This window comes from Zootoca vivipara, chromosome 3 (assembly GCF_963506605.1).
Source record: "Zootoca vivipara chromosome 3, rZooViv1.1, whole genome shotgun sequence".
NCBI lineage: Eukaryota > Metazoa > Chordata > Lepidosauria > Squamata > Lacertidae > Zootoca > Zootoca vivipara.
Genome location: NC_083278.1, coordinates 80,468,836 through 80,481,842, shown reverse-complemented (window position 1 = coordinate 80,481,842; position 13,007 = coordinate 80,468,836). Strand labels below are relative to the sequence as shown.

Genomic DNA, 13,007 nt, shown 5'->3' with positions numbered 1-13,007 from the left:
GTCGGCGGTGAGGGGAAAGGAACGAACGGAGAGAAAGCAGCCCTTTCTCTCCGTTCGTTCCTCTCCCCCCCACCGCCGACAGAAAGCACAGATCCCGGGGTTGCCGGCTCTGTCGGGCAAGCCGATCCTCTGCTTCTCCCTCCCCCCGCCTGACAGAGCCAAATGCCGGCTCTGTTGGGCGGGGGGAGGGAGAAGCCAAAGACCGATCAGATCTTCTGCTTCTCCCTCCCCTCCCCCACCCGACAGAGCTGGCAACCCCACAGCGGGGGCTTTTTGCCGTTTGCCTTCCCCCCAGGGGGAGGCAAATGGCAAAAAACCCCGCCGCGCCATACTTCGGCTCAGGGACTGGCTTGGCAGTGGCGGGAAGAAGGGGAGGAATTCCTTCCCTTTTTCCTGCCGCTGCCAAGCCAGTCCCCCAGCCGAATTGCCTGCTGCTGCTTTGACTTCCTCGGCTACGGCAAGCAGGCAGACAGCTCGCCTGCTTGCCTTCGCCGAGGAAGCGCTGTCCCATGCCGGCGGTGCATGGCAAGGCGGCGGGGGGGAGGAGCGCTTCTCTCTCCCGCCGCCTCGCAGCGCACCTCCAGCATGAGACGGGGCTTCGGAGCGGCAGTTGGCGGTTGGCGGAGCGGCGGTTGTCTCTGCCTCCAATCCCTGTGTCCCTGGGGCACATGCGCAGTAACCCAGGGACACATGGAATCTGGACGCAGAGACACAGGGACTTTATTATATAGGATATGCATTTATGCAAATTAATAACATCCCTATTTATGAATGTGTATCAATGAGTGACACTAACAGAGCACTCAACCAATAAAACCTAGGTTGTCAAATACAATTATTTTCCAAACATTACTTTAAAACATTGCCTTACATCCCTATGTGCGATAGTCTGAGGTAAGCAGACAATTTATTCAACATCTTTTAACATCACTGCCTCAATCAAGATTTGTTATAACAGGTGCAAGGCACAATGAGGGCCTGCTTACTTTAGAAAATGTCAATTATATTTGAGAAGGAAATTGTGCTTATATTTAAAATCTCTTCAAACAAAAACATCTGGCATGTCAACGGAGAGATATTTTATAACCAAGATACTGAATGCAATTGTCACTCATAGCTACAATCCCAACTTGTACCTTTGGCAGTATAGGGAGTTGCTGTATCAGATGGTAAAGCACCATTTAATTATTATTTTTTAAGGATTAAAAAAAATTGTTGCCCAGATAGCTGGGGGATAGAAAGGGACTTCACCCCATCATATTTTAAATTTTAGCATTATACTGCTAGCACACTTTCACTTAAGTGGTATTTCACCAATGTAACAAAAACAGTAGCAATAACAATAATAATAGACATAAACCCTTGTAAAGCATTTAAAATGTGCTAATTAAAAAGACTGTGTAACCGGGATGATAAAATGGCGCCAATTCAACAGTAGTGAATTGTGCTGTGTTGATTCAACAGCATCATACATCAAACTGGTCGTGTCAAAATCCTGCCCTTTCTAAAGTGATGGAAGAGCAGCACAATCTCCACTGGTATAGAGGTCTTCTTCTGCAAAGTCAGACTTCCTGGGGTCTGAGAAAAGACTGAAGAACTGCAGGAAAATATAGCACAGGATAACAATGATTGGATGGCACCATCATGTGGATGCTCCAGAAAAAAAAATTAGTAAACAAAGCATGGCAATTCCAAACTAAACACTTATGTGGAAGGAACTTCAGATTTTTAAAACAACTTTGGAGAATGCCCTTTTTGCTTCTGCCTGGCAAGAAATGCAGAGGTAACGAAATACCAATGGTTAAAACCAAATCCATATTTGAAAAATAATGCATTGTTTTACTTCATTTTCATGCTACTACCTCTCCAGAATACATTATATTTCAATGTGTTTCATTTAAATATAAAAAGGCAAAGGCAAATGATCCTTATAAGAAGAGTACAGACAGTGTTCAAACTTCAACGTTCACATATCTGGGAGGCCATTTTCAGAATCCTTTTCTGCCTGAAGTCTCTGTACAGTGCTATCCAGCAAATCCATGTTATCTCGAAGTGTGACGTTGAGTTCAAATGGCTTGGGTTTAATAGTCAAGCCATAGGTGAAATCCATTTTCGTGTCTTCCTTTGGATTAGCACTGAAATTGCACTGGTGTACGAATATGGCAATGAAGAGGAAGAGCTGCACTTTAGATAACTCTTCCCCAATGCACCGACGTTTGCCCAACGAAAAAATCATCACACTGCTGGTGAGATCTTTGTTAAGGAATCCATTCTCATCCAGGAATCTCAATGGGTTAAACTCCTCTGGGGAAGGCCATTTCACTGGGTCGTGATTTACTGACCACTGGTTGACAAAGACCACGGTGTCTTTGGGGATTCGGTAGCCCATTAAGGTGGTGTCAGCCATGGTGGAGTGGGGAATAGTAACTGGCACAAAGCTGCTGAAACGCATGGATTCGTAAAGGAAGGCCATGACGTAAGGCAAGTGGGGCTGGTCCTCAGCAGAAGGCAAGCGGTCGCGGCCGACAACTTTATCGATCTCTTCTTGCAGCTTAGCCTGTACCTCTGGATACCTAGTTTTAAAAAACAACAACACACATTTGGGAAATTTTCTCTCAACTCTTCTGAAAGAAAAGGTTACCTGAGCAAATGCATGCCCCAAACCAATGTATGTCCACTGGTAATATGTGAATGTGTGGTTGGTGGGGAGGCTGAATTGGCAGGTGGGGTGGAAGCGTGACTCCCCACCCCCCTTGTGCCTCCAGGTCCCTCCTGCAATGTGGCCTTTGCTGTAGAGAAGGGGGCTGCATTCCCATTTTGGGAAAACTGGCCCCGCTCAAAATACAGCATGGGGGCATCTGCTGGGAAAAATCAGCAGGAGGGAAATTGTTTAACATCCTCCCCATCCCACTCACCAATTCCCCCATGAAATACCCCCCCCCTGCCCTGTCCCCACAATTGCTTTATACTCAACATCATACCTGGCTTGGGAATGGGAACCGAAGCAACTACTGTGTGGAAGAAAATGTAAATTTCTCTAGACAGTAATTTATATATTTTTATCAAGCAGCTATATTCTTAGAGCTGTTGCTTGTACTAGCACATTTGTCTGAGCCTACATATAATAAGGCTCAATCCAGTTTACAAAGGGCACAGCACCCCCTGTGTGGAAAAATCCCCTTAGGGTTTAATACACTCCATTATCCTCACTCCTTCCTTGATGCTCAGTACCTGCACTGCTCACATATCCTTGTCCAACCTTCCCTCCCACTCAATCAAGGAATGTGAGCTCCTGAGTGGGGGTGGACATAGGAGGTGTGCACACAATGCCCCTATTCTCTAACAGCCTGGTGTACTGCCTACATAAACAGGTGAGGTGGGGAGGTAAAAATAATCCACCTATTTGAGTGCCGCATCTGGACTGAACAGAATGGATTGGAACTTATTATTGGAACCAATTATTATTGGAACCAATATTATCTATAAATCTGAGCTTGTTAATATTTGAATTTGTTAACCCATTCACTATGTTTTTCGTTCAGATTATTTGCTCATTGATCTGCTATTTGAGATAAGAATTTATTTTAAAATTAACTTTAGTGTGCAGTTGTATTCTTCTCCCAATAAAAGTCTAAGTTACGGCTGAGAAGAGCAAACATATTATATAAACATGTTAAAATTAATAGTTGTATTGCCATTCCACTCGATCAAATGATTTAGAAGTGTCTAGAAACAAGCACAGGGCAGAATTTGTTGTGACAGGTATACTCAAAATGCTATTTCAGATCCAACATTGTACCAGGGGAAATGATGGGGCTTCCACTTCCTCTTGGACCCTCAGCAGCCTCTCATGCCCTCAGTCCACTCCAGTGGGTCCAGGGCCGTCTTAAGCATATCCGCCGCCATGGTGCAAAGATCCCTCCGGTGCCCCCCTTTCCCAGAGTTTTAGACCCTTTATAGGGCTGGAGGAGGCGGGCAGCGGCTGGAGGGCGGCTCCTCCGGCGGGGAAGAGGTGGAGGCTGGCCGCAGCGTCTCCAGGCTCAGCTGGCCGCTTTGTGCCACGGTGGCCACAGCAGGCAGCACACCGAGCAAGCGGGCCTGCACTGAGTGAGCGAGGGCGCATGCGCTGCTCCCACCAAGCATCGGTTCTGTTTTTTCCCTTTTACCTTCTGGCGCCCGGCAGAATTCGGCGCCTGCAGGCTAAAGGGGGAAAAACCGACCCGACGCTCAGTGGGAGCGGCGCATGCACCCTCACTCACTCAGCATGCTCATTCAATTTCTCCGAACTCTCGCCTGGCGCCCTCCAGAACTTGGCGCAGTGCTGCCCCGCACCACTTGCCTCAATTAGTAAGATGGGCCTCAGTAGGTCCCCAACCTCCCAAGCAGGCTTCAGGGGTGGTCAGGGAGAGGAAGGGAAGTTCCATTAACACAAGCAGGACAAGCAACTGGATAGCACCCATATTGGCTCTATGAATGTGAAGAGACCAATTTCTTCCCCTTACAAATTCCTGTTTGGTCTGTTTTTAAATAACTTCTCACAATAGTGCAAAACTCTGTCTGCCTAAATTGAAGAAAAAAATTATGTCGTTTCTTTACTTGCTCTTAATAGAACAAATCTTTGCCTTGTTGGCGAAGGGATCATGTCAGTGTTAATTACTGAACTGGTTTTTGTGTTAATATGCTTGCAAACTCTTTGCAAAATTCCGCTGATAACCTTACCAGAGCCTTGAGATGTTTAATCTCATATTTGAGCTTTTACTTCTTGGATTGTTAAACAATGAATCCAAAAATAACATATATTCTGAAACTTGGAGGACTTGCATGCTATCTAAAAACGTTCAACTATCAACATTTCTCTTTTTTCCACCAATGAATATACTACGGTAGTGTCCAAAACAGCTAATAACTGACTCAATACAGTTTTAATGGCTTCATATCAATAGCTAATACGTACCCAATATTGGGCTAATTTGTACATGGAAATCTAGTGCATTACACATTTTGGCCTCAGGGCAGGATTCAAATTGGTTTTGTTATCATGCAGACACACAAATTGTTTTGGGCAGCTTGACAACAGCATTGGGTCCTTGACAACAGCATTGGGTTGAATTAAGAGGGCTGAGCAATGGTTTGGGAAAGGGACTGATGAACCACTATTTTTTGCCACATGACCTGTTCTTGTATGTCACATTATGAAAGGAAACATTCAATTGGGGGAGGGAGATATATTTTGGAACAACTTTCAGTTTACTGAAATTCTATACAGCAAGGTGGTGCTTCATCATTCTATCTTAAAGAGCACAATTGCATCTTAATGCAGGGTACCATACTGAAATTCAAGCACAACCCTGGAAAGTAAGAGTATTGTACCATATTCTAACAGGATCTGGTGGCCATTCATTTTTCCAGGAGAGAATGGGGGAACCAAAAGACCCAGATAATCACATAGGGCCAAATTCAATGAGAAATTGGATTTCTCAAAGAATGGGCAAAGTCGATGGCATGTGCACCTCAGCTATCACCTTCAACTTTATGGGAAAATACATTCAGCTTTCTCTACGTGGTTGGAGAACCTCAGCTCAAGAGGCAAATATACCGTAGGCCTCCAGGCTTCTTTGTCCTTCAGCTTTGCACCCTCCTTGAGAGTTTGTGTGTGGCTGGAATGGGTTCTGGCACTCCGATCCATAAAGCCTTTTGCTCACCTGGATGGGGGTGGGGATGTGCAAGTGTATGTAGAAACTGGCCTACCAATGTATGAAGTTAGAATTCCCATTCCTTGCTCTGCCCCCATTTTAGCCTCATCCCTCCCTACCCACTCATGCGGCCCTCCGAAGATTGCCGAGTGGGGAATGTGGCCCTCGGGTTGAAAACAATGCTTCCTCACTGCCTCTAGGCGGAGATCTGCTTCTCTTCGGGTCCGGATCCTTCCCCAGTTGCGCTACCTGAGCTTCTCCGAGGGGCAAGTGGCGCTTTTGTCTCGGTCTCCTCCGCGCGCCCCACCCCAGCAGCTCACCTGATGAGGAAGATCAAGAGCCACTGCAGGGCGGTGGAGAGCGTGTCCTGGCTGGCGCCGAAGATGTCCGTGACGGTGGCGGGCACGTGCTCCAAGGGCAGCGCAGGCTGTGCCTGCTGGAGGCGGAGGAAGGCGTCCATGAGGTCGCGGAGGGCGGCGCCCGGGCGGAGGCTGCTCTGGTGCTGCACGAACTTTTGGCGCACGAAGCTGTAGAACTCGTGGTTGAGGGAGCGGAAGGCGCGGAAGGCGGAGCGCACCGGGTTGGGGAAGCGCTGCAGCCAGGGCAAGACGTCCACCAGGCTGCCCGCGCCCACCGTGCGCCCGAACTGCTCGTTGCGGCCCACCAGGCGCCGGAACTCGGCGTCGGCGTGGCTGTAGCGGCGCCCGAAGCACAGCGCGCTCATGACGTTAGCGACGGCCACCACCAGGCTCCTCGACGGGTCGACGAATGCGCCGCCGGCGCACGCGCGCACCAGAAGCCGCACCACGGCGCGCGCCTCAGCCACCAGGGGCCGCTCCAGCAGGCGGCGCGCCGAGAAAGCGCGCACCGTCGAGTGCGCCAGGCGCCGCTGCAGCTTCCACAGCTCCGAGTAGCAGCCGAAGGCCAAGCTGCGCCCCCCGGACACCAGCTGGAAGGAGGGGAAAGGCGGGCGGCCCGCGAAGGCGGCCCCCTGGCGGATGAGCGCCTCTCGGATGGCGCGCTCGCCGCTCAGCACTACCACGGGCCAGCCGCCCAGGCGCAGCTGGAAGACGTGGCCGTAGGTGGCCGCCAGGCGCCCGAAGGCCAGGTGAGGGGCGCTGCCCAGCTGAGCCGCGTTGCCCAGCAGCGGCCACGGGAACGGGCCCGGCGGCTCCAATCGCCGCCGCCGCCGCCGCTCTTGCAGCAGAAGCCTGGCCGCGTGGAAGGCGGCCAGGAGCGAGAGCAGCAGCAGCAGCAAGCCCTGCACCGGGGGCACGCCGGCCGGGAGCACGTCTTCCAAGGCGCGGGGGCGCACGCTGCGGAGAAAAAGGCGGAGGGTTACAAGCAGAGACAGAGACAGGCAGCAGAGCCGACGGGGAGGAAGCGCCCCCGCCATCAGCATGTCAGGCCGCAGGTGCATTTTTAAATGCGGCGCCATTTAAAAAGAGGGGAAAACTTATGTACCAAAACTTCCTGCACGTGCAGTTTCCTTTGTGTGGAAAGGGATCCCCGCTCCCCCAAATTGAGGGCTCTCAAACTTGCAAGCCTGCCATAAACACTCCGCATCTAGCATTCGCAGCCTGCCCTAAATACTCCGTAATAATACTTGGAGCCCGGGCAGGTGTCTGAAGGTTAAATACACTGACTTAAACCATCTCTGCGTTTTCTTAACGGAAGTGTATGTTAATTGGTTGCTGTAACAAGTGTATTGGTTTGTAACCAATAAAGCCTTTTTGCTATCAAGGATCTTAACTCTAATGTTGATCGTGCCCTCACACGCACTTGCTAAGGAGTAAACCCCAGTAAGCACAAGGAGATTTAAGTCCAAATAAACAGGTACAGGGTTGCACTGTGAACCAAATATTGAAAACAAGGGCTACACTCCAGTATAGAGTGTGTACACTTTTCTAAGTGTAAAAAGGAAAAATGCTATTTTTGGAGTGAATTTTGAGTAAATATGCATAAGCTTTAGCTGTAAGCATCTAGTACTTTACAAAAGCAAGTGTGGTAATTTCTGGGGGAACTTGTTGGGAAGTTTATTGCAGAATCAGAAACATTCATAATCAAGTATAATAACACATTCATGGTGTCCATGGTTTTTTCCTCCATGTTGGAAAAGCAGGCTTTAATCCAGTGTATGTGAGAGGATCATTGAATGCATGCTTGCATTACATACAGGCTCTAGTTTAAACCAAGTTTTTTTAAAAAATAAAATAAAAATTATGATATGTAATATAGCTAAAGAGTAAACAAATAAAAGAATCAGTTTCCTTAAAATTACAAATTTTAAAAACATATTTTAAAAATAAAGACCATCAATTTTCATCCACCCTGCTCTAAACTTCATTTTTGGTTTGTGCTCTTGGAAAGCTTCCCATAGTCCTGCCAGAAAAAAAAGCATGAACCACTCCATGAAAATTTGCACTTGTTGTGTGGGAATTCATCATATTTGTGCATATCTGTGCACTGTTTCAGAGGGACGTAGGTGGCGCTGTGGGTTAAACCACAGAGCCTAGGGCTTGCCGATCAGAAGGTCAGAGGTTCAAATCCCTGCGACAGGGTGAGCTCCTGTTGCTCAGTCCCTGCTCCTGCCAACCTAGCAGCTTGAAAGCACATCAAAGTGCAAGTAGATAAACAGGTACCGCTACAGCGGGAAGGTAAATGGCGTTTCCGTGCACTGCTCTGGTCCGCCAGATGCGGCTTAGTCATGCTGGCCACATGACCCGGAAGCTGTACGCCGGCTCCCTCGGCAAGTAAAGTGAGATGAGCGCCGCAACCCCAGAGTCATCTGGTCAGGCAGGAACCTAGCAGTGAAGTAAGAAAACTTGCAATACTTAAACAGCAAGTCTATGTGTAAGCATCCATCACATCATTTCTAAAAAGTAAGGTGTTCTGCACAATAAGTTAGATTGAATTAGAGCAGAGTCATGAATTGCTTTCATACTGGTACATTAAAACAACCCTCTTCTCCTGACCATTAATTGCTTGCCCAAATAAAAAAGGAATTGCAGCTTTTCAAAATGATACTTAGTTTTTGGTCTCACTAGTATCACTAGGATGTACTATACTCCCAAGTAAGTGCAGATCATCACATCCTTACTTGAGTCAAAGCCCATTGATTTCACTGGAACTTGTGTGGAAACTAAGTTTACAAGCTAACATTCACGTTGCAGTTGTATATCCTGATGCTAAACACATAGCAGTTACCCAGTTCAGTGTTTGTTTTGTTGTAAGTAACTCCGTTCAGTAAGGTTTACTTCCAGGTAAATGTGTAAAGGTTTCAGCCTCAAGACCCACCAAAGGCAATGGGACACAAGTGATTTATGATTGATTGTTTGTAGGACTGGGACAAATATGCAGCAATCAAGTCAATGCAATTTACCATTCATAGGTCACAGGGGTAGACAAATAGTTTGGGGGTAGCCCCAGGATTGCCTCAAAAAGGCACGACTGACCGTTTCCTCGCACAAGCCACCGCATATTAAAAAGGACGGGACGGGGGGAAATTGCTTGTTCACAGGATCGGGGACTCACCTGTTCACCAAAGCTTCTGCCACATCTCTCTGGCTCATCCTGCCTCCGGCCAAGACTCGAGCTCCGCACGCACACAGCAGCCCCTGCTTGGAGGAGGACGAGCGAGCGGTTTCGAAAAGATCCCGGTCGCTCCTCGGCTCTGGGCAGCAGGTCCTTCACGCCGGCCAATCAGCGCCAGCCTCGGCCCCCGATCGCGGCAGCGCTGCGCTTGCCGCTGCCGCCCACCAGCTCCGCCTCGCGGGGTCTCCCTCGGGCTGCTTCGGGAGGAGCAGCGCCTTGCGACGAGGGGAAACCCAGGCAGCTCTCTTGCTTCCTCGACAAGGGACCTGGCGAGCCGTCTCCTCTTCTTCCTCCCTCCGGGCCCCGCGAGGAAAGTGGAGCTCCCAAGTGCCGTGCAAAAAAGCAGCCCCCCCCCCAAAGCTTATCGCGGAGCTGGAGGTAGGGGAAAGCCCTCCTCTGCCCCCGGAGGCTGGAGAAGTTTCCTACCCTCGGCGTGTGTCACCTCCCCGTTGCGTGCGGAGTCCGCCTGGCGTGATCTGCGGCTGATGGAAAGCCTCTGGCCATCTCCTCCCCTCCCCGGGCGCGCACGCGAGATCCGCAGGGAAAACGGAGACGGAGGAGAGCGCCGGGCCAAAGGGTCCTCCGCACTGCTTTCCCAGGACGGATCTCAGCCCGGTACCTCCCTCGCTCCCTCCCTCGAGTTTTTAGAGAGGCTTCTGTTTCCCAGGCTGGCTTTGCAAGGTGTGTGAGGACTTGCGAGCTTCAGCCAGCCACCATCCCACCCCCCCACCCCCCGCCGCCGCCGGGGTATCAGAGGGTGAAATTAGAGGATAGCGCGGGGAGCGTGTTTTGATGCCAAATCTCTTTCTGAAGCTACACTCAGATCTTTGACCACTTGGGCATGCAATGGCCAGAATGCTATCTCTGAAATGGTAGCTGAATCCTAGGAGCTGAGGTCCCTTCAGCCCACCCATCAGTAAAATAGTTGAGCAGGATAGCCCCACCCCAAAGTTGAGGGGAAATCCGTGTGCCACGTCATATGATTGATTATGTGGAGCGGGGCTTACCTGCCCCCCCCCAATATTTTATTCAAGCCCACATGTTTTGTTGCCTCATGCATCTCTCTATCTGGGGTCCATGAATCCCTTCACATGTTGATATTTATTTATTATTTGCTGCATTTATACCCCACTGTTTTTACCAGGGAACTCAAGACTCCCTTCTCCCCATCTTCATTTTATCTGAAAATATGAGACCTGAAAGACAAAGTGCTTTGAAGATAATACTGTGTGGGGGATAAATGATGTGCTGGAGAGATTTAGAGCCGAAAAGATCAGTTGCTAGGTAGGGTCCGCTACAGACTGCAGATTTTAAAACACATTGAAACACTGAAACATAGGAAGTTGGTTTATGCAGAGTCAGACCATTGGTGCCTCAAGGCTAGTGTTGTCTGTACTGACTGACAGCAGCTTTTCAAGCTTATAGGCAAGAGTCTCTTAGCCCTACCTGGAGATGCCCAGGATTGAACTTGGGACCTTCTGCTTGCAAGGCAGATGCTCTGCCACGGAGCTATGGCCCTTTCCCACTTGATCCAGGCCACTATGTACAAGTCAAACAAATGAAGTCCACATCAGCATGTCTGCAAACCACTAAAGCTATAGGGGAAGACAAAACAGAATCCAAGGGTTCCATAATGAATCTCACCTGTGCAAAAGAATTACCCCCAGCCCCAAATATGATAAGTTAGATACTGAATGGAGAAAACCAACAACGCATTCAGCTAATCACTCCAAAAAAGTATTCTATTGGTTATAATTTTGTCATTTATTTGTTTTTCAGAAATGTATTAGTCTCTAATAGTAGGGTAGGAGAGCTGGGGGGGGGAGGACCTTACATCTGGCAACCAATGTGCCCCTTGGGTTTCAGATACTACATGGGTGGACGAGTCTAAAAAGCCTGGGACACAAATTTTCATGGCCCTCTAGTGGCTATGGTGGCTCATGTGCCATATGTAATGTATTTAGTGTTAGTTCAATTAGCGTACAGTATACTCAATTCTGACCAAACTAAGATTCCTGATTAATATTGTGCTCTGGGGGACTTATTATTTCATTGACTGATTCTGCTTTAAAAATATTTGATTCTTTGAACACTGTGTGCTCCCAGTCCACGTTACTGAAACCCACATACTTTGATTTTTTTTAAAAAAAAATAACAGCAAACAGTTGTTCATCCTGCTGTGACAACTGTCATTCTTTTGTGTGTGTGATGGCAGAAGTTATTGTATGGGGAAAGCCCTAAGGATGTGGATGGTCCGTTTTCAGTAGTGGCTGGTGCCTGTTGAGACTGGTAGGAAAGAAAGAAGAGAGGCCATCAGTACATAGAGGCAGAGCCAAAGACAGGCAGAGCCAACTCATTCTAGCTTTGTCCCCATCCCCATCCTCCCTGCTGAGTTCTACAGGGGCAACACTGACCCTACGGTGGAGAAAGCTGACGGTCAGAGACATCCCCGTAACTGGATGTAAGTAAGAAGAGAGGCTATTTGAGGCTGATTGCCTAACATTTGCCTAACAGACAGGCTTCCGCTGTCCATTTCTGCTTGGAACCCTGTGGAAGAGACAGAACATAACTGGTCTCTTTTCATAAAAATGGACCTCATACAACATTTCATTTGGTTTATGAAACGTTCATGAGATTTATGGGGTTTAGAAAGGGGAAGTGTATCCAATTCAAGTGTATCCAATTCACAAAGCTCTATCAATATGCATTTGGTTTAACAGTTTAGCTGTAAAATATACTTTGTGCCCGTCGTTATTATATTTGGGCTTTTTTGTTGTTGTTATAAGCCCCATCTTCCCTCAGGGTACATTTTGACATTTCCCAAATTTCCTCACTTCTGCATTCAGTGCAGACTGGGGGGAAGGTGGCTTCTGCAGGAGAGCAAGATCATGGCCACTGGTCCCATCACCTCCTGGCAAATAGAAGGGGACAAAATGGAGGCAGTGAGAGATTTTACTTTCTTGGGCTCCTTGATCACTGCAGATGGTGACAGCAGTCACGAAATTAAAAGACGCCTGCTTCTTGGGAGAAAAGCAATGACAAACCTAGACAGCATCTTTAAAAGCAGAGACATCGCCTTGCCGACAAAGGTCCGTATAGTTAAAGCTATGGTTTTCCCAGTAGTGATGTATGGAATGAGAGCTGGACCATAAAGAAGGCTGATTGCTGAATAATTGATGCTTTTGAATTATGGTGCTGGAGGAGACTCTTGAGAGTCCCATGGACTGCAAGAAGATCAAACCTATCCATTCTGAAGGAGATCAGCCCTGAGTGCTCACTGGAAGGACAGATCGTGAAGCTGAGGCTCCAATACTTTGGCCACCTCATGAGAAGAGAAGACTCCCTGGAAAAGACCCTGATGTTGGGAAAGATTGAGGGCACTAGGAGAAGGGGACGACAGAGGACAAGATGGTTGGACAGTGTTCTCGAAGCTACGAACATGAGTTTGACCGAATTGCGGGAGGCAGTGGAAGACAGGAGTGCCTGGCGTGCTATGGTCCATGGGGTCACGAAGAGTCGGACATGACTAAACAACAACAACAGGGCCAGCCTACCCATGAGGCAAGGTGAGAGACTGCCTCAGGCAACAGGGGCAGCAGATCAGGTCTCCAAGGAATGCATTGCCCATGGCAGCAACATCTGTGCCACGCTTCTCTTGGTGAATAGTCAGTTCAGAGCAGGTGGTTGTGCTCACACAGTTCAAGTCCTTGATGACAATTA

At 48.5% G+C, this 13,007-nt stretch overlaps 1 protein-coding gene across 1 annotated transcript; it reads right to left on the bottom strand.

Moving 5' to 3' along the window:
* Positions 1 to 329: 329 nt before the first annotated feature.
* On the bottom strand, positions 330 to 6,945 carry LOC118082704 (cytochrome P450 1B1; the record flags this gene model as incomplete). Its single annotated transcript, XM_035110520.2, has 2 exons — positions 330 to 2,573; positions 6,014 to 6,945. Coding segments are annotated over 2 exons (1,539 nt in total), but the record flags the coding sequence as incomplete, so codon positions are not given.
* Between the last annotated feature and the right edge of the window lie 6,062 nt (positions 6,946 to 13,007).